Genomic DNA, 25,997 nt, shown 5'->3' on the forward strand with positions numbered 1-25,997 from the left:
ATCAGTTTCAGATCTGGCTAGTTGGGGAATTGTACATCAATTGGAACTTGCCACAGTGTTCCTCGAGCCACCCCATCACACTCAAGAAGCTGTTCCTCTTTAAAACAACGAATTATTATCCTCCCGTCGATGTGATAAAGAGGGTATCGAGATTCATCAGTCCAGGCAATGCTTTGTCACTGTGCCAGTGTCCAGTGCCGATGGTCATGTGCCCCTTTCAGTCGTAATTGCCGATGTCCTGGTGTTAACATTGGCACAAGCATGGGTCGTCGGCTGCAGAGGCCCATCGTTGAGACTGTTCGGTGAACTGTGTATTCTGACACACGCTTGTACTCTGCCCAGAATTGAAGTCTGATGTTAGTTCCGCCACAGTTCGCCGCCTTTACTATTTTACCAGTCTGCCCAGCCTGCGACGTCCGACATCTCTAATAAAGGGTCGCCCCATGACGTGTGGATGTAGTTTCACCTTATGTTGAAGACACTCACCACAGCACTCCTCGAATACCCGGCAAGTCGTGCAGTTTCCGAAATGCTCATGCCCAGTCTCCGAGCCACCGCAATGTGCCCAATGGCTAACTCAAATAGTTCGCGCTGCTCCTCCATTCTACACACGGACAGCACACTCGCTGATATTACATGCACTGTGCGTAAGTCTGATAAGTGTATATGCTTAATTCCTCACCCCTTGCAGCTAATTCTAGTGTAAGCAGGCATTAAGACACCTGTTTTTCACAAAACAAGCACAAAATCATCACCGGCCGGCGTGGCCCAGCGGTTCTAGGCGCTTCATTCTGGTACCGCGAGACCGCTACGGTCGCAAGTTCGAATCCTGTCTCGGGCATGGATGTGTGTGATGTCTTTAGGTTAGTTAGGTTTAAGTAGTTCTAAGTTCTGTGGGACTGATGACCTCAGATGTGAAGTCCCATAGTGCTCAGAGCCATTTGAACCATTTTGAACAAAACCATCCGCCACCAGTGTTCGTTACTCATTACCTGTCCGTTCCCAGGACTTTCTGCAGCTCAAGGTAGTTTGATTTTTCCCCCCATTTTACTATTACTTTTAGTGTGAGCATATGTGATGACACAAGACAGTGTGCGGTGCAGTTAACCCCAGCCTTGGTTGCAATCCAGGTTCACTGTACAAGACGATATGCGCAGATGGAGGAGAGTCGCTGATAAACTGGGAGGATGTAGGAGAGCTGAAAGAGCAGTAATTCCTGCCACGATTGGCGTAAGAGATCAATTTTGAGTAAGCCTCATGTCCCAAAAGTACAGAAAAGGGTAGTATATAGTATAAAGTAGGCGCGATATAGTGACAATGAAGCACGCTCATTATGAGTTTGGAGGCATAACTGTCTAGTTTAAACTCCTCGTAGAGTCGAGGGTTTAATCGTTCCCATCATCTGCAGCAGCAAAAACGATATGATCAGATGACAGCAAGGTATGCTGTTGAAGTATCGTTTTTCGTAAACGACTGCAACGGGATGGCCACCCGATAACGATAAAAACAGTTTATATGTTTTGTTATTTTTAGAATCGCAGACATCTGTTCTACATTAAAAGTTTGGGTGACGGCAACGTAGATGTTACTAAAGGCAGGCTGAAGGGACATTAAGAATCTGTGAACCGTCTCCAGAACAGAACCCCGTTTACGTGTACTTATTTAGTGTTAAAACATGTCTGCGAAGACGTGAAGAGCAAAGTTTTAAAGCACTCAAAATTTGATTTTGTTAAAAGTAAGAAGGGTGTAACTGTAAACAGAAAAAAACAATAATAAATCATTATAAACGTCTAGCGAGTAAAGGCAATTATAAAGGACAATCAAGGATCGGAAAAGAAACTGGCTAAGGCTTTCCATGAAAACCTACGGCAGAACAAACTGGGCTTAAGGAGGAACAGTAACAGAAGATGCTTCAGAAGGAACCGATAAACGGAGAGAAGTCTAGGACGGAGGAGAGATCAACTAATACCCGACATTAGGATAAATTTGTCGTACTTGAAACCTAAAACTGTGGCGGGAATGAAATAATGCTGAGCTAGCCTCTAGGACAGAAAATGTGATGGCAGTGGTGATAGCTGAGGCAATAAATAAAAAAGGAATTGGCCATACAGCAAGCGGTGTTTGCTTGGTTAAACACTCGGCAGTGCGGCGGCCGCTACGTGGCGCCCTCGGAGCTGACATTCTGGTCTGTGTGGTAGAGGGTAGAGCGCCCACTTCCTCCCTCCCCGGAGCTCTGCCGCCACTCCCCGACCACTCGCCGCCGTCTGAACGCATTTAATTTCCGCGCCGCGCCGCAGCAGCGCCAGAAGAGCAGGCTGGGGCGTGGGGAGTGGGAAGATGTTGGCCACCACTTCCCGCGCGGCTGCGCTGGCAAAAGTTGGCCCGGCCTTTTAGCGCTGAGTCTGTGGAAGACGAGGGCCGCGGGGCAGTAATATGTCGCCTCCATTATCCACGAGGAGCCCCGTTATTGCTCCAGAAAAGTGTTTGACAAACATCTGCATGCCATTAGCATATTATCGGCTGCGCCGCAGAAGAGAGAGCCTGGCCTGGGTCGGCTCAAAAACACCGCCGGGACTTTCCCAGGGCTGATTACCAGCCCCAAGAGTGGTGGTCGCTGTTACCAGGCGGATTATTCAACTTGCTTAGCCGCAGCCAGACAAATACATATTTCGTACTATATGCAGATCTGCGAACGTGTGAAAAAAAAAATCCGTACTGAGAAATCTAGCAACACAATAACCTAAATTATGTTCTCGGTTTTCGAAACGTGGCTCTCTTCTGTGGTGGCTCTCCTGAGAACATCTAGTGCGTGACAATTACTGCTACGACGCATTCCAAGTTTCAGATGGTCCCAACCATCCTCAGTTGGCTTGACCACAGATCTTATCATTAAGTGGATTGTTGCCTCCAGGAGGAAGATGGTTAGGTCTTGTACACAGTTGCGTCATGCAAGATTATCTTTAAAGACGAACCCGTCGACGAAACGTTAAATCTAGAACGCCATAGCATATTTAAGTACTCTAACGCGATACTGCACCGCCCTGAAATTACCCTCAGTAGCGATGGGAGGCGTCCTACATTCGCACATGATTCCAGCCCAAAACATGACTGAAGCCTCCTTCCTGCTGAATCCGTCGGCCTGTATATCTCAGACGTGCATTGATACCTGACGCTTCCATCCTTTCCTACGACGCTCATCAGTTGTCAGATAAACATGCAGTCGTTGTGAAGAGAATGTGGCGTCATTAATGCAAGTTTCATTCCCAGTGTTTCCGTGACCAACGCCCTTCAGGAGCTACGGTGATGGTGAGTTTGTACAAATATTCGGTTTCCTAGAGGTTAACTGTGAACGTGGTTCAGCGGCAGTGTTAGAAAGTTGCCACCAGGCCAAAGAGAGTTTCAGCACAGATTTAAGCGAAGTCAAAGTCCAGTTGACAAACAGAAGCTGAAAGAAACTACCGTGAGTATCAGGCGAGGAATCCTAAAAGTGATCAGTTCGAAAGTAAAGTCTGACAACCTGTCTCATTAAAAACTTTAGGAAGTTTTGGACCTACTTAAATTGGTAAACTGATCGAAATCACTTCTTTGGCCGCTCAGTGACCATGTTAGCACCAAATGGAAGATGACAGAGAGAAGACCGAAGTATTGGATTCTGTTTTCTGAAGTGGTTTTGTCATAGAGGATCGTGATACGATTCCTCCTTTGAATCATGACACGAACACTGAAATGACTGACATTGAGAGAACTGATTACGAAATGGAATGTCAACCATAATCACTCAAAAGTGGAAAGCTATCTGGATCGGATACGATAGCTGTGAGACTCTACAGAGGTTGTGTCAAAGAATTTTCCCCTGCTACTATTAGTTTATTGATGGTCGCTGGAACAATGAAAGGTACATAGCGACCTGGAAAATGGCATGTTTTTCTCGTTTCCAAGAAGATCCCTTGAACGGATTTCCAAAATTATTGGTGTGGTATCATCCAGAGATCGCGGTGCAAGATCAAAATGGGCAGCGCGAATCGATACCACTGACATTAGCGAGGGTTCACTGTAATCCGCAACTGCATAAAGGATGTGCTCCAGAAGACCATGCCTCTCTCTCAGCAAAAGACAGCGATCTCACGCCGACGGTAAAACAGTGTTGAAGATGTAAGAACTCACCGCCAGTTCGAGATCTCGGCTACAGCACTCAACATTATTGTGTAGGACCAATGAAGTGCTAAAATTTCAGATGAACTTGCTGTGTTATTTATGTCGAACATTGTACATCAAGAGAACAGTTCGTTAATTAGTGCATAAAATAATGCTTTGTTAGTATGTGACAGTTGTACATTATCAAGTACTCCGGTCTCAAAGTTAAGTAAAGCTTTAATTCGTTTACGTAATAAAATGAAGTAATATTTCCCGTTTTGTGGTATGATGAGCCTCTTCCAGAGCAACCAACGAACCCACAGTTGTGGACAAACGAAAGAAGTTTCAACTGGTCGCAACAGGCCTATTTCAGTGACGTCTGTCTGTTGTAAAATGTGGAACATGATTTATGCTCACGTATCATGGCATTTTGGGCAACGAAAATCTCCTTAATAACAAGCAGCATGGCTTCCGCAGTCAGAACTCTAAGAAATTCAGTTCACCCTCTTCGTCCATGAGATCCACAGCGCTGTAGATATCGGCGTCCAGTTTGCTACCGTGTTCTGTGACCCCAGGAAGGCATTTGACACCGTCCCGCACTGCCGTTTAGTGAAAAAAATACAAGCTTACCGAGTATCGAGCCAGATTGGTGATTGGATTCAGGACTTCCTTACGGACAGAACCCTGCACGTCGTTCTTAACAGAACAACATCGACGTATTTTAAGGTAATTTCAAGAATACCCCAAGGAAGTGTAAGAGGACCGCTACTGTTCGAATTATGGTGTTTGTAAGTGATCGAGTGGATAATGTCGGGAGATCGAGGAGATTGTTTTCAGAGGACACGTTTGCCTATAGGGAGGTAGCAGCAAAGGAAGACTGTAGTGAAGTGAAGGAAGACGTGCAGAGGATCGGTGGTTGGTGCAGGGAATTGCAGGTGATCCTGAACGTAAATAACTGTAACATGTTGCGCATAAACAGGCGAAGATATCCCCTACTTTTCGGTTACATTATTGACGTCAAATAACTGGAAACAGCGACCACCGTAAAATACCTACAGCTAACCATGTGGAGCGACCTAAAGTGGAATGTCCACAAGAATCAAATAGTAGAACAAGCAAGTGACAGGCTGAAATTCTTTGGGAGAATGTTAAGGAAATGTAGTTCATTCGCGACAGAAGTGACTTGCAGAACACTGACAACGTCTCTCTGTCAGATAATAGTGTAAATTTTCACAGATGTTGGTTTGCATCGAACATACGTAGGCGCTCATGTGTCGTTCCCAAAGTCTTAGTCGCAAAAAAGGAAACAACAAGAACCTATGTTGCTCTATGAAAGTGGTGGATGTATAGAACTGTGTAACAGTTATGTATTTATTTACCCAGTGATTGATTATTGTACAGTAGTCTATTTCGTGTGATTGTAGGAGCTATACAAACAGCTTATCTAATCCAAAGCGAAACTTTGGGGTGTACAATATAATTAAAATTCCTGATAAATTACAGCAGTTTGTGGGGCGACCCTCCAGTGCTGACTTCTTCATCGTTCTTATGTGGAGGAAACCGAAGCTACAATATCGAACATGAGACGTATAGGGGTGGGTCAGATGATTCGAACGTTTCCTATGTGAAGCAAAAGTTCAGATATAAATGCGTGCACCGGACGTAGTTTAAGTCAGTCAGGAAATTTCATTACTGAGTATGTGAGGTTCTCTTATTTAATTGTTTTGTGTTACCAGTCAGAGTCCAAAAATACACAAGATCTTCCGTGCTTCGATGAAGATTGTAAGGCAGCTATTGACATATTGTCTGTGAGGTTTGCATCGTTATAGGAGAATTCTCCAGTCAAGCAAATGTTTGGATAAGTATCCTTGCCTGTCACATAATTTTCATCTGTTGGAACGTAGAACAGAACTAATATGTGGACATATGTTAAAACTGATTTCCGGACGAACACAGGAAACTGGATGCCTGCGCTTTTCATGGACACTGCGTTACCAACTGCACTCACTGTTGGAGCACTCGTCACGGACCGGCTCCCTGCTTCGACATGCCACTAGTTCCTCTCGGTGCTTTGCCCAGTCTCCACAGAGCCTCTTCCAAAATACTGCTCAAGTAGCACAGTTGAAGCTTTGGGGCGGCCTGTGATGCGTGCTCGCGTGTCGCAAGTGGTAGCATACTGTCAACGAAAGTCAAATATCGGGTTCGAGATTTAGTACTGAAATAACACAAGAAAGTAAGTTCAAAAATTGGTTACAGTCAGTGATGGAGAAAAATGTTCATTAAGACTGGAACAAAGTCGTTACTGTTTTACTTTACAACAAAGATCACCCACAAGGCATACCAAAATTGAATCCATTGGTCTACTCCGTAATTCGTTACAATTTGACAAAATTTTCCACCAACCCAGTAGGGGGCAAAAAAGATATGGTTTTTAATCAAACAAAGGAACAGGCTGGCGTTAGAAACGGATATAACTCAATGAGCCACTTGTAAGTCGTGTTGTGTACTGTCCTTAGGTTAGTTAGGTTTAAGTAGTTCTAAGTTCTAGGGGACTGATGACCATAGATGTTAAGTCCCATAGTGCTCAGAGCCATTTGAACCATTTTTTTGTAAGTCGTGACTCAAAATGTGGAACGGGCCAATGATTATGACTTATCGCTTTGTCTGGGATCAAAATCTTAAGAAAGCTTGTGACTTGGTTTCAGAGAAAACCGTATTGGCAGACTGAGAAACAAGACACTGCTTTCATCAGAATGAATATAACCGTGCTATTGCTTCCATTGGTCTTGATACGGATAGCGAGAAACTTGAAAGGAGGGATCAAAAAGTTTTCGTTTGAGGGTATTTGGTTCCAAAGGTTCTGAGCACTATGGGACTTAACATCTGAGGCCATGAGTCCCCTAGACTTAGAATTACTTAAACGTAACTAACCTAAGGTCATCACACATACCCATGCCCGAGGGAAGGATTCGAACCTGCGACGGCCAGCTTTGAGGGTATTGCTGCAGCATATATGCAACGTAGTGCGACTCCGATGCGGGTATCTAAGCACCGATAGGTAGGCCTAGAACAGTGTGGCATTCGTATCTTTCCGCTGCGCGGGCGGTAAATGCGGAAACATGAACCATGGTGACGTTATTCCCAAATGCGTCCAAACAGGAGCAACGCGCTGTTATTCTTTTCTTCATTGCCGAAGGACGAAGACCCGTAGATATCCATCGGAGAATGAAGAATATGTATTGTACAGCATGTCCGTCGAAAACCACCGTTGTGGAATTGTGCTTCAAGCACCGTGCTGGTCGCAGTTCGACACAAGAAGCCGGTCGATGCTCATCCTGTTCTTTGATTATTGGGGCTCATTGCTTACCAATTTCAAGCAACCTGGTGCCTCCATCGCTGGAATGGGACTGCGCGACGCTGGAGAAATTACAGTCTGCAATTAAGGCGAAACGTCCGGGAAACCAGCGACATGTGGTGCTGCTGCTCCATGATAACACACGTCCCCAAGTCGCAAATGTCGTAAGGCCATAGTTATGCCAACTCAAATGGGAGACACTCGAGCACCCGCCCCGAAATCATTTTTTCTCCACATGCGACTATCAGACCTTCGGTCCCATAAAAAAGGCGCTGAAGGGTCAACGATTCCTGACGGACGAGGATGTGCAGCAGACAGTTAAGCCGTCGGCACACGGACCGTGCATCAGAACGTTGAGCGTTGAGCGTGCCGAGTTTCTGACGTCATAACGTGGAACAGCACGTTCGGGAGTCTCTCCGAACGTGCAGAGCAATATCTAGCATGTTAGATATTCACAGCGTGCGTCTGAGTGTTGACCAATGAGATGGCACAACGCCACCCACGTCACAAGCACGCCATCTCCCTTCAGCACAGAGATGTGAGGCGCCATATTGGCATTCATTTAAAGTGTATACGTGTATGTGGCGTTGCTGAGCACAAGCGAAGTGAGAATCACTGGAAAACCCGTTGTTAACTATGTGATTCGTTCCAATAAAATAATGAGAAACATCATATTCGTGGCAAAAGAATTATTGTAACCTGCGTGTTATGAGAGTATTCTATTTGAAGGCGGCGACACACTGAAAAACTACCCAAAACCCATTGTTCTTGGTACAATTTGTTCTAATTAAATTTCAATCAGTAACACATCTACGATTAAAGTTTTCAGCAAGTTGTAACATGCTATGATTTGTTACACACAGCGTTTAGTTGGTTTAGTGTTGTGAGTAGCGTCACTAATCCGTATAAAGATTTTAACCTAGGGTGGCGGTTCGCATCCCCGAACTTGCAATTTTTTTTCTAGCATTTGCGTTTTTATTAGGTTCTGAAACTTCCTTATTAGTTTAATGTAAGTATATACTATGATATTCGATCCTATGTAAATATAAGTTCACCTTTTTTCGAGGGGTGAGTTTGTTCGATTGGCTCAATCTACAGGAGAGCTTGCACTACTTGTGTAAACATATTTTGCTCCTTTTTCTTTTACACTTCGTAATTTACATGTTGCAAAGATTCTGCCACTGGGTAGGAGCAGTGATCAAGTAAGACTGACCTTGCGGTTTTACTAAAATGTGGGAATGGTGAAATAACGTTTATCTTACGTGGAGAAGTATTGCAAATTTGTATCGCACTTTTTGTAATGGAACTATTATAAGCCTGTGTCCTTATTGATTGGACATGGTACTTTCCTTTTCGTGGACGATGGAGGAAATGTGCGATTTATTAGAACTAACATGGGAATTTTACGCGCGCCCGTTTAGTAAACAGTGTGATTTACGAACTAGAAACATCTCTCAACTGCCACTGGATTGCGTTGTGATCGCATGTACCACGTTGGGGCCCACGTACCGTATGCACAAGTCGCATCTTTTCTGAGCGTTCAGCAGCACGTTGAACTTAGCATGCTCAACGTTGACGTTCGACAGCACGGTCCGTGTGTCGACAGCTTTTTGAACTTCTTCACTCAGCAGGACACGGTGTTTTACCGAACTGCGCGTCCGTGGGACGATTGCCTCAACGTTCACGGCGATTTTGCCTGATTTCGCATATCGATTCTGGACTGTACGGCCTTTGAACGGAAACGGTTGATCGCCCCTTACAGAAGCGAAAGAGGAACGACAGAAAGAGATTCAATATTAGCAGCTGTTGTCCACGCTATAAAACCCTGAAATCTGGGAAAACGAAGAATGAGTACATGTTAGTGAAACATACTTGAACAACCTTTGGTTGGAAGATCACAGTGTGGTGTTTGGGCCACGGGCGGATAAATATTAACAAACGATGAATGATCTTAGTAGAGCAAGTTTGAAAGTATGCCTGAGGATCAGTTACAATATGACTAAAATTGTGTGTAACCCACACACTCGAAAGAAAGAAATACAGATTCACACCGAACTCATACTACTATTTGATAAATTTTTATATTTAGTGTAGGAGATGACGGTGACTTGATGGACATCAGAAGAAATAAACATCTGAACAAACGTGCTGTGTAGTATTGTTGTTAAACCCAATAGATTTTTCAAAACTAAAATTGCTCTATGTTAAAAAGGGAAGTTTTCAGGCAATGTTTGTTACCGATTTCGACATACGGCATCGTGAAATGGACTTATAACATAAAACCATTCAAATAGTGAAGTTTACTCATAGGATGATGGAGAACTGCATGTTAGGAATAAGTGAGAGAGGCAGGGAAACAAATAAATGTATTAGAAAACAGGCTGGAGTAGAAGACGTAATCATGAGAGTAATGAATACGAAATGGCGCTGAGCAGTACGTGTGTGATCTGGCGAATGAATGGTTGGTCGATATACGGAGTTCTCTGTGCACTTCAAAAAGGTAAGGTGCGACTGAGACGATTACCTGATGGAAAGTGGCTAGATCAGTAGCAGAACTTAAGGATGAACATGGAAGCGTATGATAGGAAAATTAGAATATGACGTCATTTCGACGATGAGGTCATTAGAGACGGGGCACAAGCTTGAATGAGTCAAGAAAGGAGAATGGTAGCGGTCGTATGTTTTTGAACGGAACCACCCCGCTATTCAGCTTGATCAGTTTAGGGAAGCCATGGAAAATCAGCGTCAGGAACAGCAGACGTGAGCTTAACACTCGATTCTCCCATACAATGCATTTGATGCGTGTGTCTGAAGCCTTATCAGATGAGAAAGGTGAGAAGTGGGCTCTATTCAACTGCGGATGACCACTGGCAGCTGCCGCTGCTATTTATGATGACTGTTTCATGGTAAACTACTGAGGAAACATGACGAATCTGTTTTCAGGATGAAATCTACGAATTTCACATGTAGGAGGAGGCTAGAGACAGAGTACTAGATCAATTGAAAATAATGAGAAGGTAATCGTTGAGAGCGTACATAGTGGAATCGCCTCGGCATTAAATTTGTCAGGAAAAAGATAGAATTATAATCAGTGTAACTTGTAAGAGGGGCGTTCAATAAATAATATAACCCATTTTTTCCTCACAGCAGGTTGGTTTTATTCGGGATTCCAATATATCATATTATTCCCCATTATTTTAGGTACGAAACCCTATTTTTCAACATACTCTTCGTTCAATGTGACGGCAATACGCCACCTAATTGGGTGGACCTTTATGCCTGCATGGTACCACTCTAATGGTTGACGTCGGAGCCAACGTCTAATTGCATCATAGCCTCCCCATCACACACGTACTGCTTCCCACGGGCTGCATCATTCATTGGGACAAACTGATGGAAGTCGGAAGGTCTTTTAGGTGGCGAGGAACCCAGCGGCACACACGTCTGAGTACCCCAACTGGTGGACGAGTGTGTCAAGCACTACCAGTAGAGACGTGCAGCTCAGCAGGGAGGTGTTTGTGATCCGTCGCTCACCTCGAATGAGCGTGTGAATATCTGCGATGTTCTGGTTTTCCGCCGGAAGTAAGTCAGTGGCAGTTCTCTGCTTGGAAAGCACCTCAGTTGTGAAGGCTACGTATAGCGCCGCCACCTATCGTAACTTCATGAAACAATGAAGCGGGAATATTCCACGATGTCCCACAACAAATTCCGCATTTTTTTCACGCGAAATTGACCGAGAGAAATGTGTTGCTTTACTTATTGAGCACGCCTCCTGCATATGAGAAAGTAAAAAGTAGTTATTGACCTGAAGATTCTATTGAAAAGCAGAGGATGGACGATCGGTGCAGGGACTGAAAATACTTAAAAAATAACATATTTCGCATAAGTAGGCGAAGATATGCATTGCGATCTTAGTGTGCTAATGACAACATGTCATTGGGAACAGTAACAACCGTAAAATACCTCCCAGTAGCGCTCCAGAGCTACCTGAAGTGGAATGACCACATAAATTAAATTGTAGGAAAGACAGATGCCAGGTCGAAATTCATTGGGAGAATCTTACGGCAATGTAGACCACACAAGAAAAAAAATGGTTCAAATTGCTCTGAGCACTATGGGACTTAACATCGGAGGTCATGAACTAGAACTTAGAACTACTTAAACCTAACTAGCGTAAGGACATCACACACATCCATGCCCGAGGCAGGATTCGAACCTGCAACCGGTCGCACGGTTCCAGACTGAAGCGCCTAGAACCGCTCGGCCACACCGGCCGGTAGACCACCCAAGAAAAATTTGGCTTACGAAACTCTAGTTCGATGAACTCTAGAGTATTGTTCATAAATCTGGGGACGCTAACGAGGTTGGGTTAATAAAAGGGATTGACACGATCCAACGAAGAGCGGGTCGTTTTGCCACGAGATCGTTTAGTAAACGCGAGAGCGTACAGAGAAACGCAACAAACTACAGTGGCACTCGGTACAAGAGAGGATTTTGGAGTATACTCGTAGATGCATTGTAGGTGATACGAGGGGCTTTCAGTGAGTAATGTAACACATTGTTTTTCTGAAAGCACGTTGCTTTTATTCAGGATTCGAATACATCATATTATTCTCCAAGACGAAACGTTATTTTTCAAGATCATCTCTGTTCAATGCGACAGTTTTACGCCACCTTGCTGGGACGGCCTGTATTCCCGCATGGTACCACTCCACCGGTCAACGTCTGAGCCAATGTTTTGCTGCTTGGACAACCTCCCGCATCATCCACATACTGCTTGGTGCTGCAAACAGTAAAAAGGTGCGAGATTTGTGCTGTATGGTGGATGAGGAAGAACTGTACAATAAAGTCTTATGAGCTCCTCTCGGGTGCTCCGGTTGTGAGAGACCTTGCGTTCTCGTGGAGACGTTGGTTTGCATTTTTGTGGCGACGAACACGCTGAAGCTTTTTTTTTTTTTGAGGGTAGCGCTGTACACATCATAATTGATCATCGCACCATGAGGGAGGACATCAAACAGTATAGCCCCTTCCGTGTACGAGAAGACTGACACCGTGACTTTACCGCCTAATAGTGCGGCTTTGAACTGTTTCCTTGGAGGAGAGCTGCGGTTTAACGCGGAATCATTTGCACAGTAAGCGCAGGAGTCGCAGTAGGGCAGAGTGGCCCAGATGCGCTGCGGCTGGTGGTCCTCCTCCAGCGGGGGCGGCGGCAGCGGGGAGCTGGGCGCGGCGTGCCGTCAGCAGCGCCCCGCTGGGCCGCCCGCCTCATTAGACGGCGCTCCCCGCCCCGGCAGATGGCCGCGTTTCACGCCCTCTTGATCAATATTGCGGATCAAACCCCGCGCGCTTTGTCCGCCGTTTAAATCGTTATGGATAGTGGCCGCGAGGAGCGGCGCGTCCTCATGAATAAAGCGACGATTGTGCCCGCGGCCTTTGTGGGCGCCGCGCCGGGGTGACACGGCCGCGGCCGCAGGTAACCGCAAACAATGACCTCCCGCCGCCGCCGCTGCTGCCGTCGTGCGTTGACTCACAGGTACACCGCACAGCAAAAACAAAGCGCCGCTGACATCTGCCGTCGTTGACGCTGACTGGAGTTGAAGATCGTTGTGTGCTATTTCGTTTACAACGGATACAGATTGATGCGGCAACTGTCGTCATAGAGAAGCCGGACAGGAGCAGAAATGATCAGCGAAAACCTAAGTACAGTAAACAGAAGTTTTACTTAACTTCCAGGTTTGTGCAAGCGTTCCGAAGAAACTTTACAAAATAACAGACAACAATGAAGTCCAGCTATTACAAGAAGCGAAAGAGCGTCGTGCAGTGGGAGTCTCCCGCTACTAATGCGCGAGCGAACTGTCGAAGGCTGACTATGGCTGAAGACAGGGCTTTGTACGTGCCGCCGGCCAAACTACATCGCGGCGGCAGAGGACGGTCGGCCCGTGGCAGGGGTATCGATCTATGATACTACAAAGATGACGTGTTGATAAACCTGTAGCCGCGCGGTTAGAGGCGCCATGTCACTAATCCTGCGGCCCCTCCCGCCGGAGGTTCGAGTCCTCCCTCGGGCATGGGTGTGAGTGTTGTCCCTAGCGTTAAGGTACTTTAAGTAGTGTGTAAGTCTAGGGACCGACCACCTCAGCAGTTTAGTCCCTTAGGAATTCACACACATTTGAACATTTGATGAACCTATGGAAGAATCGAAATACAGTGTCAATGGAAAGTACTTAAATGGTTTCCAAAAGAAATGACACACGCCAGCAGACAATCTCGATTCGCAATACATGCTCCCGTGTAGTTACAGAGCGCATCTGTAGGGCGCAGGGGCATCATAACTTTGCGTATAACGGCGCGATGCGCGTATTTTATATCTTTGAATTCGCAAAATGTTTGTCAATTGTGACGCTTCAGCGACGATTTCGCACCAAATATCAGGTGAGAGTTTCATTAAGCAGAACAATCCGTGGGTGGCAGAATCCGTTCCATGTGACTGTCTGCTTATATGGTGCAAAGAAAACTGGCTGGCCGGCCAATGTGACCGTGCGGTTCTAGGCGCTACAGTCTGGAATCGCGCAACCGCTACGGTCGCAGGATAGAGTCTTGCCTCGGGCATGGATGTGTGTGTCGTCCTTAGGTTCGTTAGGTTTAAGTAGTTCTAAGTTCTAGGGGACTGATGACCTCGGATGTTAAGTCCCATAGTGCTCAGAGCCATTTGAACCATTTTTGAAAACACGCTGGCCAGTTTCGTCAGTAGAGAAGATTGAGCATTTGTGAGGACCATTCGTCAGGAGCCTGAAGAAATGGATAATAAGTGCGAGCAGAGAACTGCAGACACCACAGTCAGCATCCTACGCAAACTTCTGTGTATAAAACCTTTCGGGCTGCAGCTGTTACATGCGCTGACTACTAGGAACAATTAACTTCATTCTAACTTTCTCAGTGCGTACTGTAGCAAAAGATAGCAGATGGTTTTTCACACAAGTTGGTTTTCAGTGTATAAGCCACGTTTCATGTGTCAGGAAAGATCAGTCCTCAAAACGTGTGTGTTTAGGGTACAGAATATCCACACGAAAATCTGGAACAAATCGGTGATTCACCTAAATTTATATCCTTTGTGTCACGTCTTAAAACATGTGTGAACCATTTTTCTTTTCGGAGAAAACTGACTGACTTCATGTAGCTGAATATGGTTTTGCCGCAATTACACCAAAACCTTGGAGACTTCATTTTGCAAAAAGACGGTGCTTCACCACACCTTCTTCAACATGTTCGTGATTATCTCTATGCCGAATTGCCTCAGCATTGGACTGGACATGCTTGCCGTCATAACTCTCCTCTTCTGCTGTGTCTCCCAAAGTCTCCTGCCTTAACTGCATGTGATTTCTTCTTATGGGACTGTGCTCCCGACTCCAGTGCCACTTAATTTGGAATAGTTGCAAGGAACGTTAATTGATAGTGTCGGTGATGTTTACCTTGCCGTATTGGAAGGTGCATGGCAAGAATTCAATTATCTTATTGACGTTTTCCATTTCAGTACTGACCATCTGTAATATGAGTTAAAAACTAGAGACGTTCCGCCCACTAATCTCTGGCTTCTTTTGTGTATATCTTGTGATATCACGCAGTCTGAACCACATAGGTATTTATGAATAAACCAATACAAGCTTATTGTGTGGATCGTGAGCTGTACTACTGTACTCCCGCGAATCATATGCCGCACGATTCAATGTGCCATGGTAATGGCAAAACTAACAAAATGTTTTTCTGCTGTGGTAATTCCGTACTCACTTTTCATTATGTCTCTCATGGCTGTCGAATTGTATTAACTTAAGAAGTGGCGTGGCTACGAGGAAACGAGAGAAACTTTATTAAGGGAAATATTAAGACAATGCATAAGGCATGGTGTCACGCGCACATCAGAAAGTTGCCCAGTGCTCCGTATGAGGTCAGACTTCTTCACAACCAGCTCAGAAACAGACTCTTCTAGAAGGTTCTGGAAGAATCTTTGGGAACACCTTCGGAAGATTCAGGAGTAATTGGAAAAACTCACATGAAAGTATCTGAAAAAGCAGTATGTAAAGGGCTAGCGCGTGGGGCCAAGTCAATGTGGAATGTGACTTAGAGTAATTACTAGGAAGCAACTAGTAGCAGTACAACAGACCAGTCGCCGGGGGCAGTTACTTTAGAGTGACACTTCGATGCTCGTGCAGTAATAACTACAAACAGTGTGCACACATTTGAGAGAGTACAACTAAATTCCTATAAGTATCCACCAATATTTATTATCTTGACTTTCCTGCCTGTTCGAAAATAACAAGTTCTATAGAGTACTAGCAACGAGTAATAGTTGATACGTGCTGGGTATCAGTACATAAAGAGTAACAAACATTGTCTCGCATTTGTCTCCTGTTGTAATCGCAACTAGTAATCTTCTAGATCTATATACAAAAGTCTTGTGTGTGTACGTAATGGCAGACTTTCCTCCATGACCACGTAATACCAACCCATTCGTGGTTATGGTAGTAGATATCCCTTGCTCTCATGCTGTTAGTAACGGAGTCTGGGTGCTGTACGTGACAGTGGGTGAGTGTCGCGAACGAAAATCCGCGAATTATGGAGTAGTGAATACTCGTAGTAAAGGCTATACACTGAGGTCACAAAACTCTTGGGATACCTTCTAATATCGTATCGGACCTCGTTTTACCCGGCTTAGTGCAGCAATTCGACTTGGCATGGACTCAAGAAGTCGCTGGAATACCCCTGCGGAAATTCTGAGCCATGCTTCCTCTATAGCCGTCCATAATTGCGAAAGTGTTGTTGGTGCAGGATACTGTGCACGAACTGACCTCTCGATTATGCTCCATACATTTTCGATGGGATTCATGTCGGGATAACTGCATGCAAAATCATTCGCCCGAATTCTTCAAACCAGTTGCGAACAGTTGTGACCTGGTACATTGTCATCCATAAAATTTCCTGCATTGTTGGTGCTGCAGATGGTTCCAAGTAGCCGAACATAACCACTTCCAGTCAATGATCGGTTCACTTGAACCAGAGGACCCAGTCTATTTCATGTGAATACAGGCCACACCATTATGGAGCCACCACCAGATTTTACAATGCCTTGTTGATAGCCTGGGTCCACGGATTCGTTGAGACATCACCACAGTCGAACCCTACCTCTTACCAACTGAAGTCGGGACTCATCTGACAAGGTCAAGGTTTTCCGGACGTCTAACGTCCTATCGCCAGGAGAGGCGATGCAGGTGATATCATGCTGTTAGCAAAGGCAGTCACGTTTATCGTAATGTACATAGCCCATTAACGCTAAATTTCGCCGCCCTGTCCTAGCGGATACTTTCGTCGTACGTCCCACATTGATTTCTGCGGTTATTTCACGCAGTGTTGCTTGTCTGTTAGCTCTGACAACTCTTAAGTAAACGCCGCTGTTCTCGGTCGTTACGTGGAGGCCGTCGGCTTCAGCGTTGTCCATGGTGAGAGGTAATGCCACTCTTGACACTGTAGATGTCGGGATATTGAATTTCCTAACAGTTTCCGAAGCTGAATGTCCCACGCCTCTAACTCAAAGTACCGTTCTGGATTCAAAGTCTGTTAATTCCCGTCGCCGGCCGCGGTGGCCGTGCGGTTCTAGGCGCTCCAGTCCGGAGCCGCGCTGCTGCTACAGTCGCAACAGTTGAGTCCCATAGTGCTCAGAGCCATTTGAACCATTTTTTAATTCCCGTCGTGCGGTCATAATCACGTCGGAACCTTTTCACGTGCACACCTTTGTATAAATAACAGCTCCGGCAATGCACTGACCTTCAGTACATTGTGTATGCGATACTACCGCCATCTCTATATGTGCCTACCCCTATCCCATGACTCAGTGTATACTCTGTGGCTTGCGAACTTTACCGTACATGTGAAAATGCGTTTATTGTTTCGTTCGTACGACTTAATGCGAAGCTAACGTGGTTTCGTCATTCAGACATTAATAACGACGTGTAATCGTCTTCGTCAAACCACTTTACTGGCTATCAACAGAGACACAAAGAAAAATATCCAGATGGGTAGAGATAAAAATACTCGTAACTAACAAGTGAATAGTCAAACGGTATACTACAGTAATTTCGGATAAACATTTCGCTTATTCTTCGTGAGTATAGTCCTTTTCGTAGTTGTGTGTGTGTTTTCGTCAATCACTTCACATGAGCCACATGGTGTTGGCCGTGGTGAAATATGTATCCGTAACGTAATGTTAATGCCAATTTGGATGGAACAAGGTGAGGAGTCTATAAGCGAGTAGATTCACTAATACGGTAAAGTTCAAAAATCATAGAGAATATAAGTTTTTGACAGAGAACTGTGTGTTCTACATTGCGCATTATGTTGAGATATTTACCAACCACTATCACCCATTTCCACCCACCACAGTGTGGATGAAATACTTTGAGGACTCTATCACTTTCATATTGCATTGTGACTGAACCAGTAAAAAGATTTTTACATGGACGGTAAAGTTCTCAAGTCATATATCATTTAACTGTACGTAAGAGTATTTATTGCTCCATATTTTGCGGATTTTTGCTTACCACACACTCACGCACTGCTATCAAACTACCTCACCAACAGGATAGCTGAATTCACAGTATCATTAATGAGATACACGTCTGTACGCGTCTCACATGTGCAGTATAATGGTACCGTGCCTTCTAGCACGCCGTATATTCTGACCTGGGAAACGCCGGGTTTCTCAGCTAGTAGTTGATTTTTTCTGTATGCTACAACATAAAGAAAACCAAGCGCTTTCTCGCGCTTGTCTCCCGTTGTGGTTAAAGTATTTGATTGTGTATTGTCGAAATGCGTTGCAAGCAGAGCACTTGTCTCTGATAACGAAAGGTAGAACACAGGAACCGGGAGTTCTGGAAATGACGTGACATACATAGTGATAGGGTGTACTCATTTATTTGCAAAGGTACAAAGCCGCTGTGAGGCCGCTCTCAAAATAAGACTGAACTATTGGAATATAAATCGTTCTTAAATTGAATCCTGAATTCACTTTTTTACGAAGCGAGCAAATTCTCCTCTCCTTTCCAAAATCACCTGTGCGAAGCATCCTAAGAGACTTCTTTTCTCTTTCTTGGTTAAAGGTTAACTTAGTCGACCTTATCCCACATTGTCGCCAACGTCCTGATAGCGCCACGCAGGCCACATCGTTGGTCAAAGCTGGTGATAGGACCTCTGCCGGAATGCGACAGTTCTGACAAAAATAAAATTTACGTAACATACAGATCCTTCTCTTGACATTACACTTCATGAATCCTGTGAGACCAGAGTGTTAACTCATTTTAGATACAATGGGTTTTTGTCATGTAAACTGAAATGCTTGAGGTAATGACACGTCTGTTTGGCAGGTGGCCTGAATTCGATGGTTGTACATCATATTCCCAGTTATGTTTCTTATTGTGTATGTTCCATTGCATGTATATTTACAGATAACCTCAGATCAAATGTTAGTTGCATTGTGCTTTATCAAATACAGATTCAGTGAGAATTAAGTATCTAAAACGTGCATCAGCTGTAGGAATGGAATAGAGATACATTCTAATTACTTTTATTTCCCGTGAATAATTGACTCGAGGCCAGAGCTAAATTTTATTGTGCATACACTTATCAGAACACTAGAAACCTGTAAGTCTCTCTTAGTAAATTATTATTCAATAAAATATTGAACAATTTATATATGTCAGGGATGTTTTCCTAGGTGTTATTGTAGCCTTGGGAATACATTAGAACAATGATGTGATGACAACTATTTGGGTGCACTAGTGCAACTTGGTACTAGCCAGAGATCACAGTTTGTGTCCATATTAGACATACAATTTTCGAAAAAAAAGAAGAAAACTTGCATTGACATCTGTTGGTGGTTACAAAATGTAAATTCATGATGGGGGCTGACTCTAGCAGCATGTCGTACAACTTCTGTCACCTGTGTCCAGCTAATATCTTGAGCAAAGTCTAAAGCAAAATTGTTCAAGCCTAACGCAGGACTGTCTCTATGTTACAGTGCTCAGGATGTGTCTTGTATCAGATTGGTAAGCTTGCGCTTTGAGTCCCAGTAATCGAATTATCTATACAATAACAGCCACTGCGTTAGCTGAGGTGTTTGTCCTCTCACCCAACCTTTGTTAATGGAAATATTCTGAGCAACATTACACTTCAGCAGTGTCTTTGCCCAAGACAGAGGCATTTCTGCATGGAGGTAAGTCTTCGGGTAATAAGTTTACATCTATTCTTCTAACTTTTATGTCACTGCCGTTCCTATCCTGCCTCCACTAGCGATGACAATTGGTCAGACGGCTCCCTAGGATATTCTGGTGGCTATAAGGATGTGGTGACTGTCCTACTATATATCGAGTCGTGTCAGCCCTACAGTGTGAACTTCTCAAGCTACAGAGATATACAGGGTGACTGTAAATTCTGTTTTCTCGCTTCTGACAAGTTATGCGGATAATAAACTCCAGTTTCTTGTTTGTTATTTGTGCAAGCATTGTGGGCTTGGCTACCAAAAAGTTTGCTCGCCAAGTCATTCTTAAATTGTCTGCCGATTCTGATGAACAGTAGATCAGTATCACTGTAACCATTATATATTTTGTTCGGAATTATTGAGGAATTACATAGCCGATTTCTAATATTTAGCTGCGGCTGTTCCTAATGTATTCAGTTGAAGTCTGCGCTTCTTGAAAAGTCTACACCCGAATATCAAAGTCACGGTAGTGTTTTGAAGGAAGAATACTACAGGGCGTTTCAAAAAGAAAGAGCAGATTTCAAACATTTATTTCTCAAAAACTACAAATGATAGAAACACAATTCAAACGTTTCTTGTCAGAGAAAGGTTCAAAGTTTTTCAATGGTCCGCGCAGAAGTTCCATGCAAATCCGCAGTGGCGCTGGCGTTTGTTTGTAGGAAAATGGCGACGACACCACAGGAACGATCATTTTGTGTGCTGCAATTTGCAAAGTTAGAGTCCATTGTTGGTGTGCAACGTGCATTCCGCCGTCAATTCAACAAACAGCCGCCTCGTCATAAGCAAATTTATGAGTGGCATCACAGATTCGTAGAAGATGGTTGCATCTGCAAGCGAAAAAGCACGGGTCGTCCACGCACATCGGATGAAAATGTCGAGCGTGTCCGTGCAGCTTACGAAAGGAGCCCTAGAAAATCCACGACACGGGCAAGTCACGAACTAAACATGTCTAAAACAACGGTATGGCGCGTTCTGAGTAACCGTCTGCACATGAAGCCGTACAAACTGCAGTTATTGCAAGCATTGCGTCCTGACGACCACAACAAAAGGTTCGAATTTTCAACTGCAATTCTACAGGACATGGAAGAGGACAATTTTGCCGAACGATTAATTTTTTCAGATGAATCAACGTTTCACATTTCTGGTAAAGTTAATCGGCATAACGTACGAATTTGGGCGAGTGAAACTCCGAGGGACGTTATTCAACATGAAAGAGACTCACCAAAGGTTAACGTCTTTTGTGCAATTTCGGTAAACAAAGTTTATGGACCTTTCTTTTTCATGGAGAAAACTATCACAGGAACCATTTACCTGGACATGTTAGAAAACTGGCTATTTCCTCAACTTCAGGAAGATTCAAATCACTTCATCTTCATGCAAGATGGCGCCCCACCACACTTCTCTGAACCTGTACGACGGTACCTAAATAACACCATTCCAGGACGGTGGATTGGAAGAGCAGGAGCACAAGATCAATGTCATCGTCTGTGGCCTCCCAGGTCACCAGACCTTACTCCCTGCGATTTTTATTTGTGGGGGTACATAAAGGACTGTGTTTATGTCCCACCTATGCCCGCTACTCTTCAAGAGGTACGACATCGAATTGTTGCGGCCGTGAATTCGGTAACTAAAGACCAGTTGCGTCGTGTGTGGCAAGAAATGAGATACCGGTTTGATATTTGTCGTGTAACAAATGGTGCTCATATTGAGGTACAGTTTTGATATTTGTTGTGTAACATTTGGTACTCATATTGAGTGAAGGACCGTTGGAATTGTGTTTCTATCATTTGTAGTTTTTGAGAAATAAATGTTTGAAATCTGCTCTTTCTTTTTGAAACGCCCTGTATTATTTCCTGTGAGAATAATTTCAAACAAAGATTTAACACTCACAATGAATTTTTACCGTCTCTGATTTTTTTCAGGATGTAGTAAATGCAAAATATGCACTTCATAAGTATTCATCCTATATGTTCCGAGTACTAGTCGGAACGTTATTTGATGCTAGGCAAGTAGCTACATGAGCCTTAGACAGTGTACTGTAGAATTTACTCCACCCGTACATCATAAACTTGTCGTTAGTCATCTTCAATCTGTTGCAGAATAATTGTGTGAGCCATTAAAGCTACAAAGTCCATTGTCAGTTGTTCCCACTTGAGGCGTATAGTCGTCTCATACATGCTTCAACCATCTTTTGAATCCGTAATTTTAGATTTGTAGTAAACGTTATATTATTATCATTCCATCTATTGTTATGATACCACTGTTTCATCACCTACGTCTGTAACGGTACTGACAAGTAACGGCACGAATTGCACAATCTGCAACAAACGCACTTTAAATTCCTGTTACGAAATCTCAACGCTTTTTATTCTTTATGTCTGTGATTGACTGCAAAGTATGAGTTTCGAAAGGGGGCATCGACTAAAATACTTTCTGAATATGAAGTTCGAGTTTTTCAGGCGCTGCCGTATTTAAAGTGCGTAAAGTCAGGATTGTTTTTTCTCTCAGCACCAAAGGTAGCCACTGTCTTTGGCCCTGTGAAGAATGACTTGATTCTGCAGAAAGCAGGCGTGTATAAGTTTCCCGTTCAGTGTGGTTTGTGGTACATCGGACGTACTGTCCGTTGCGTCAAACATTGACGCTATTCTCGGCTGCTGCAGCCTGATAAATCTGCGGTAACCGCGCGGGGTAGCCGCGCCTTGCCACGGTTCGCGCGGCATCCCCCGTCGGAGGTTCGAGTCCTTCCTCGGGCATGGGTGTGTGTGTTGTCCTTAGCGTAAGTTAGTTTAAGTTAGATTAAGTAGTGTGTAAGCGTAGGGACCGATGACCTTAGCCGTTTGGTCCCATAAGACCTTACTACAAATTTCCAAATTTTCCATAATCTGCGATAGCCGAGCACTGCTTGCAGGTTAGCCATACTATGGACTACGGAACGTTCCGATTTTAACATCTGTTTCATTCCTCTGGGATTCAGTTTTCAAGGAAGCTACTGAAATACGTTTGACGTACGATTTGATTAATGGTGAAGACGATTTTAACCTTTCAGAACATGCGAAATCTGGCTTTGGCAGTTGGTAATTCATATACAAGAAAATGAAAGAGGTCTTTGGAGGAAAGAGAAGCGACTGTATGAATATCAAGAACTCAGATGAAAAACCAGTCCTAAGCAAAGAAGGGAAAACTGGAAGGTTGAGGGTGTATATAGAGAGTCTACACAAGGGAGATGAACGTGAAGGCAATATTATGGAAATTGAAGAGGATGTACATGAACATGAGATGGGAGATAAGTTACTGCGAGAATAATTTGACAAAGCACTGAAAGACCTAAGTCGCGACAGTGCCCCAGGAGTAGACGACATCCCGTCAGAACTACTGACAGCCTTGGAAGGGCCAGCCATGACAAACCTCTTCCATGGAAGATATATGAGACAGAGGAAATACGCTCAGACTTCAAGAAGAACGTAAAAATTCAAATTTAAAAGATAACAGGTGCTGACAGGTGTAAATATTACGGAATTAACAGTTTGAAAAATACTAACACGAGTTCTTTAAAGAAGAATGGAAAAACTGCTAAAAGCCGACCTCGGGGAACATCAGTTTGATTTTTGGAGAAATGTAGAATCACGCGAGGCTGTACTGTCCCTTGGACTAACCTTAGAAGATGGGTTAAGAAAAGACAAACCTACATTTATGGCATTTGTGGACTTAGAGAAAGCTTTTCACAATAGTGAGTAGAATGCTGCGTTTGACATTCTGAAGGTAACAGGGGTAAAACACAGGAAGCGAAAGGCTTTTTGCAACTTGTACAGAAGCCAGACGGCAGTTATAGTAGTCGAGGGGACATGAAAGGGAAGCAGTGGCCGAGAAGGGAGTGAGATAAAATCAATGTTATTCAATCTGTACATTGTGCAAGCAGTGAAGGAAACCAAAGAAAAATTTGGAGTAGGAATTGAAGTCCAGGGAGAAGACATAAAAACTCTGTGGTTTGTCGATGACATCGTAATTCTGTCAGAGACAGCAAAGATCTTGGAAGAGCAGTTGAACGGAATGGAAAGTGTCTGGAGAGGAGGATATAAGGTGAAGATCAGCAAAAGAAAAACAAGGATAACGGAATGTAATCGAATTAAATGAGGTGATGCTGAGGAAATTAGATTAGAAAACGAGACATTTAAAGTAATAGATGAGTTTTGCTATTTGGGCAACAAAATAACTGATGATGGCCGAAGTAGATAGGATATAAAATGTAGACTAGCAATGACAAGAAAAGTGTTTCTGAAGAAAAGAAATTTGCTACCATCGAATATACATTCAAGCGTTACGAAGTTTTTCCTGAAATTTTTTGTATGGAGTGTAGGCGTGTATGGAAGTGAAATATGGACGATAAACAATTCAGACAATAAGAGAAGAGAAGCTTTAGAAAAGTTGTTCTACAGATGCTTAAGAGTAGGTGGCTAGATCACGTAACTAATGAGGAAGCACTAAATAGAATTTTGGAGAAAAGACATTTGTGGCACAGCTTGACTAGAAGACACATTCCGAGGCGTCAAGGTATCACCAATTTCGCATTGGAGGGAAGTGTGGGGGTAAAACTTGTAGAGGGAGAGCAAGAGATCCTGCGGATTCAGCAGGATGTAAGTCGGCGTAGTTATTCGAAGAAGAGGAAGAAGCTTTCACGGAATAGAGTAGCATCGAGAGCTGCATCAAACCAATCTTCGGACAGTAGACCTCAACTACTCTTATTGACGACGGTACGGTCACCCTGTCGGCCAGAATTTGTAAAACATCTTCATTCACAGAAGGGTCGCTGGAGTATATATCTCTGCTGCCTTTATGGAATTTCATCGACCACAAATTGTCATGTACACATATACCTGCCGGTATGTAAGGCGGGCGGGAGCCCTAAACCGCCGGCCGGAGTGGCCGTGCGGTTCTAGGCGCTACAGTCTGGAACCGCGAGACCGCTACGGTCGCAGGTTCGAATCCTGCCTTGGGCATGGATGTGTGTGATGTCCTTAGGTTAGTTAGGTTTAAGTAGTTCTAAGTTCTAGGGGACTGATGACCTCTGAAGTTGAGTCCCATAGTGCTCAGAGCCATTTAGCCCTAAACCGTGAGTCTGTCCGATCACTCCAGTGCTTTTACAGCCGAAATATTGCGAACGTACAAAATATGGTTATGGCTGTATTCTCGTAATTCGGTGGATCGGTTTTGTGCGAGTATTCCTGTTTTCGACTTCGATTTAGACAAATCTTCGATAGCAATGAACGGTTGTATTAACGGTGGTAATGTAGGGATTGAAATATTTTGCTACCGATCATTGTTGATTCGTTTGACGACTTTTTTACTTTGTTTACAATTGGTTATCACGAGGTTGCTACGCTTTTTGTTTTAAAAGTTAGACTGCTTTTTTTCAGTTTCAACGTATTGCTGCTTAAATTTCTCAAAGTTAAGTCGGAGAGTACTCGCTACGGATGCCACTGTTATGTACTTTTGTATCGCTTAATCCTTTTAACATTAAGAGAGTTTTTGAAGACATAACATGGCTTTAAAATTTTAAACTGAAGATATCTACTAATTATAGCGTTTGTAAACTGTGTTGCAGGTTGCGAGAAGTCGCTGAAACTGTGGAGCGATTCAGCAAAATTCCCCACATCAGCCAGGTCTGTACTGAAGTTTTATCATTAAATTATAGACTGTATTATCTGAATTCTCTCCAGAATCGACTAAGTATTTTTTTACAGTTATCTGAGGTATAATTTACTTAGTGATATTTACTTTTGGTTTTTGAATGTGGTGTGCAACCATCTTTTTTTCGCGTTGTCCTCTGAGCTCTTAATATTTCTTCAGTTTCGCTCCGCCGATGAATGCGTGTTCGTTTAAGCAGTAACTATCAAAGTAAGGTTACTAATACTGTGCTAATAAGGTAAGAAACGTGTTCTATTTATTAAACCCCGCCCCCCATAAATGTACAGTAAAAGATAGTTAAGCATCACTTTTTAACGAAAGAATATAGTACTTCTGACTGTAAATGTCATAGCGACCTAAAACTACTCTAGGCGGATTTGGAGATGAATATAAAACTTACACGAAGAAGAAATGTGGTCAGAGAACTTTCAGAGGGAATCACTACCAACATACAACACCGGTTCTGTAGGCTCGAAACGTATAATATAAAAACCATAACCATATAAAAGATTAGCTCAGGTT

The 25,997-nt window shown here is 43.7% G+C and overlaps 1 protein-coding gene across 1 annotated transcript in view; it reads left to right on the forward strand.

Moving 5' to 3' along the window:
- The window catches only part of LOC126191214 (COBW domain-containing protein 1-like), a 524,606-nt gene that overhangs the window by 379,686 nt on the left and 118,923 nt on the right, over positions 1–25,997 (forward strand). Inside the window, exon 10 of the mRNA XM_049932014.1 lies at positions 25,393–25,450. Within this exon, the coding sequence (XP_049787971.1) occupies positions 25,393–25,450 (58 nt within the window). The remainder of the gene's footprint in view (positions 1–25,392; positions 25,451–25,997) is intronic.

The sequence above is a fragment of the Schistocerca cancellata genome, chromosome 6 (genome assembly GCF_023864275.1).
Source record: "Schistocerca cancellata isolate TAMUIC-IGC-003103 chromosome 6, iqSchCanc2.1, whole genome shotgun sequence".
NCBI lineage: Eukaryota > Metazoa > Arthropoda > Insecta > Orthoptera > Acrididae > Schistocerca > Schistocerca cancellata.